Below are 4,392 nucleotides of genomic sequence, written 5' to 3'. Positions count from 1 at the left end.
TAAAAAAATGGGTAAAAAAAAAAAAAAAAAAAAAAAAAAAAACCCAAACTTAACATTCATTTAAAATTGTAAATTTTATGGAATGTGAATTATATATCAACCAAATGTTAAAAATTAAAAGACCCCAGAAAATATATGCACAAATACACTAGTCACACACTATGACCGAGGACTGCCAAGCTAGATTTGTTTTTAAAGCAAAAAGCCTTGTAGTGCTCATGTTATGTTCCTTGAAAGTTTTTTAGAGTAAAATGATTAGAGAGGCAACTCATATATTAGAAAAGTTAGAATAAAATAATAGGAAACAAAAACTGTCTATAGGTACACCTCCCCAAAATCAAGAATCCAAAGCAGTATACGTTTCTACAAACAGATGTTGAGTTGCTCTTACCATTCCAATAGGCAAAGTTGGTCCCACCTATAAACATGTACCTACAAGGAAACGAGAGAACACAGCACTTATTGGTGAGCCTGCAGCTATGGAGGACACCCTCCCTCCAGGCACGGTGTACTTACATGTTCACGTTTGCCCCGCGGGCGAGCATATCAGAGAGGGAGGAAACCACAGCCTCAGTCTTGACTGTACTGTGATATTCTCCCCAGTGATCTAACCAGCCAGTATAGAATTCAGAATTGATCTAAAAAGAAAGAAGAAGGTGGCACTCAGGATAGACCTCCCAATACGGAGGCCTCCCTGAATCCTCCATCACCCACTGAGGGCCAGGTGGAAGCAGTTGGACATGGACTGCTTTTCCCACAGCTGGAGACCAGGGAAGACTCCAATAATGGCACTGCCCAAACCCAGCCCTCAGGTGCAAACCCTGCATGAGGTCTCGTCTCATACAAGGCCAGCCAGCCCTGGACAGTGGTGAAGTCAACCTGCAGATCAAAATCATGAGGAGAAAATGGCTGAACACATACAGACTTATTTTCTTGTCATCGTTCTTTAGTAAAGTCTTACAACTATTTACACAGCATTTACAGTGTATTGAGCATCATAAGATGAATTAATATGTTCCTGCCAGCTTGAACCACCAGTGGTACATGCAGGATGGTCCTGGTGGGTGTTACAAGCTGCCCGATAGGATAGTCACACAGGGCTCACTGGTGGTTCAAATGGCCTGGCAGCAAGACATATAAAATACAGCCCTGTCATGAGTTAAACTAGCATACAGGAGGATGTGTGTGGGTAATAAGCAAACACTGCAACATTTTATATAAGAGCCTTGAAAGCTGGGTGTAGTGGCGCTCGCCTGAAATCCTAGCACCTGGAGGCTGAGGCAGAAGGATAGCTGTAAGTTTGAGGCCAGTCTGCACTACATAGCAAGACCTTCTCTCAAAAAAAAAGACAGACTTATCAAGACTTGTTATGTAGAGGTACAAGATCCCAACAATGAATGTAACTGTACTGTATCCCTAAAATGTACCAATAAACTCAATTAAAGCTGAAAAAAAAAAAAAGACAGACTTGAGCATCTGTGGATTTTAATCCCCCATGGATATTAGGGACAACTATATTCCTAAAAAGGTTTACTTACATCAAGTTTGTTAACCATTTCCCAGCAGGAAAATTTAGTTGGGCAAAGAACTGGGCAAAATACTTTTATAAAAGAATTATCTCCAAGCCAAGTGTGGTGGCACATGCCTGTAATCTCAGCACTCAGGAGGCTGAGACAGGAGGATCACCATGAGTTTGAGGCCAGCCGGGGCATAGCGAGTTCAAGACAAGCTTGAACTACATATCGAGACCCTGTCTCCAAAAACAAACAAAAATTAGTTCCAAGTTCACCCCTTGTGTGAATACAGACTTTAAGATCACAGGTTGAGTTATAATGAGATAGACTTGGTCCAAGTAGTCTATAAAGCAAACTCCAACAACTTCATGTTTTCCTCTTGATCATTCTTCTGCCAAGTCCGTGTTCTAAAGGAGAAAAATGAAACCTGGACATGTCAGGTTCCAGGAAATAGCTCCACCCAAAGTCTGCAACTACAGGCTCTGCACTGCTCACTAGCAGAGCAGACTCGGGAAAGGCTCCTGGGAGATGGGGCCTGCAGAGTGGAGCCGCTCAACCTGCGCTGAGTGAGCACCATCACCGCCGTGAGGAAGGGAAGAGCAGGGAGCCGGAAGGGCTGATGGCTGCCCACAGCACCTGGACCCTGCCTCTGCCTCCTCCTCCTCCCCCTTTGGAGCGAGCCACCAAGCCCTAGGACTCAACGGGCAGCAGATCCTCAATGCCACCTGACTGATTTTGGAAATGAGACCCTCAGACTCCACCCAGACCCAGCAGATGGCACTTTGCATTTTAACCAGATGTCCCAGTGACTCGTATACATCTGAAAGTTGGAGAACCTTGGCTACACACTGCTCCTAAAAGACACCAAGCTGAGCCAGACTGCAGCCCCACCACTCGATCAGTGCCAGGCCATACGACCCACCCGGGGCAGGGGTGCACGTTCCCCGGCCCCACCAAAGACAGAGACAGCAGGTTCCCTAGTGAGAGCTGCCTCCCCATCCATGTTACTCCACATCCACTGCCACGGAAGCACCAGACCTCCATTCCAAATGGGTGCGTGTCATGCTGCTGTCACTTGTGAGTTCACAAGGGCTATGTCCCCATTATCCTTCAACTGCTGATTCCAGAGCCAGAAAAACAAGAATCTGTATGTTCCACCTCCCCCCACTTTGAGACAGAGTCTTGCTACATAGACTAAGCAGGCGTTGAACTCACGGTGTAGACCAGGCTGGCCCCAAACTCAGTGATCCTCCTGCCTCAGCCTCCCAAGTTGTATATTCCCTTTCTCAGCATGTCACCACCCCGAGTACCCAGAGTTGTTACAAGCCAACAGTCTCCACACCTCACTCCCATCTCTTACCAAGGGTCCTTTAGGCTCAACTTTCCTCTGGATTAGAAAAGCTTCTGTGATGTTTCTGCCTGAAAATTACAGGAGAGAGAAGAAAGGTCAGTCATGGGAACGGTGAGATGGAATGAGCCCCTCACGGGACGTGGGCCTGCCGCTCATGGTCTGAATGTTGGTGTCTCCCCAAAATTTTTAAGTTGGAATCTGATTCCCAGTGTGAGAACAGTAAGTGGTGGGAAGTGACTAAGTCATGAGAACTCCACCAATATGAGCGGGATTTGGCTCAGGGAAATCCGTGCTCCTCTCCACAGGTGGGTGCAGGAAGAAAGCGCATCTCTGAAGCAGGGAACAGGCCCACCCTGGTCTTGGACTTCCCAGCCTCTAGCAGTGTGAGAAATTACTGCTGTCTATAAATCACCCCACTGGTATTCCCTAGTTGTTGGCATTTTAGCACATTAACTTTATCAGTTTCTTTTTCTACACCAAAATATGACTTTTTTTCCCTGAGCCAGGTGAGAATAAGCTGCAGACATGAGGTCCCTGTGCTCCTAAATGCCTCAGTGTGCATCTGTACAGAGCAAGGACATCCTCTAAAAACCACAAGAAGCATTCTAAGACCAGAACATTAACATTCATAAAATACTTTCATCTACAAGCTCTGCTTCAAGATTGTGATTTTCTCAGTAATGACCCCATGGCAAAAACAAAACAGAACAAAGGAAATTTGGGCCTTGGGTCCTACTTAGGATCATGTCCTGCATTCACCGGTCATGCTCTCAAGCTAAATTAAGAGTGACACTTCCTGTGAGCGACACTGCCTGTTCACGGGGAGCTTTCACTGCCGAACCTCTGCGGCAAACGAACCGCGGCACTCCTGAGTCTGGCAAGGCAATTTCGGAAGCAGGTGGCAACCACGTCCAGCCCTCTTGGCTCAGAAGGTTCTGAGTTATGAAGGTGTCAGGTAAGTTTCCTGCTCTGAGGCCTGACAGGCTGTGACACCAGCCAGTGGCTGATTTCATAGCTCACTTAGCCACAACGCATCCCCAAGTATCCTGCCAAGATGTAGGTACCCAAAGAGCAGGGCAGGGCAGACAACAGCAGGGCTGGCCACAGACAGAGGCTCAGGGTGAGCGCCTAACGGGAGAGCTTCTCCCAGCCGGCACCTCCCATCCCCTGGCCCAGCCTTCCTGAGAGAACACATTCCAGAGTCCAGGCAGGCTCTACCAGCGATAAAACGAAGCTCCTCTCGAAGCACTTGTCCGCCAGGCTGAAGTAAGACAATCTTCTGCAGCTGAGGGGTACAGTTAGTCTATTTTACCTGTTATTAATACTACAGCTTGGTTCTTAAATGCTCTCCGGAAGAGCTGGGTGTGGGGGCACACACCTCTGATCCCAGTGCTCAGGAGGCTGAGGCAGGAGCATCACTGCAAGCTTGAGGCCAGCCTGGGCTACATAGTGAGTTCAAGGATAGCCCAAACTGCATAGTGAGACCCTGTCTCAAAACATAAAAAAAAAAAAAAAAAAAAAAAAAAA

At 47.0% G+C, this 4,392-nt stretch overlaps 1 protein-coding gene across 6 annotated transcripts in view; it reads right to left on the bottom strand.

Moving 5' to 3' along the window:
* LOC104865892 (beta-galactosidase) overlaps positions 1 to 4,392 on the bottom strand; it is a 123,269-nt gene that overhangs the window by 71,267 nt on the left and 47,610 nt on the right. For all 6 annotated transcript variants that reach the window (XM_010629653.2, XM_010629649.2, XM_010629652.2 and 3 more), the window contains 3 exons: positions 2,875 to 2,933; positions 517 to 638; positions 392 to 432 (listed from right to left, as the gene is read on the bottom strand). In XM_010629653.2, coding sequence (XP_010627955.1) covers positions 392 to 432; positions 517 to 638; positions 2,875 to 2,933 — 222 coding nt within the window. The remainder of the gene's footprint in view (positions 1 to 391; positions 433 to 516; positions 639 to 2,874; positions 2,934 to 4,392) is intronic.

The sequence above is a fragment of the Fukomys damarensis genome, unplaced genomic scaffold (genome assembly GCF_012274545.1).
Source record: "Fukomys damarensis isolate Sample0158 unplaced genomic scaffold, DMR_v1.0_HiC HiC_scaffold_28, whole genome shotgun sequence".
Taxonomy (NCBI): Eukaryota; Metazoa; Chordata; class Mammalia; order Rodentia; family Bathyergidae; genus Fukomys; species Fukomys damarensis.
The sequence above is the reverse complement of the archived record's forward strand: the minus strand, read 5'-3'. Positions and strand labels throughout refer to the sequence as shown.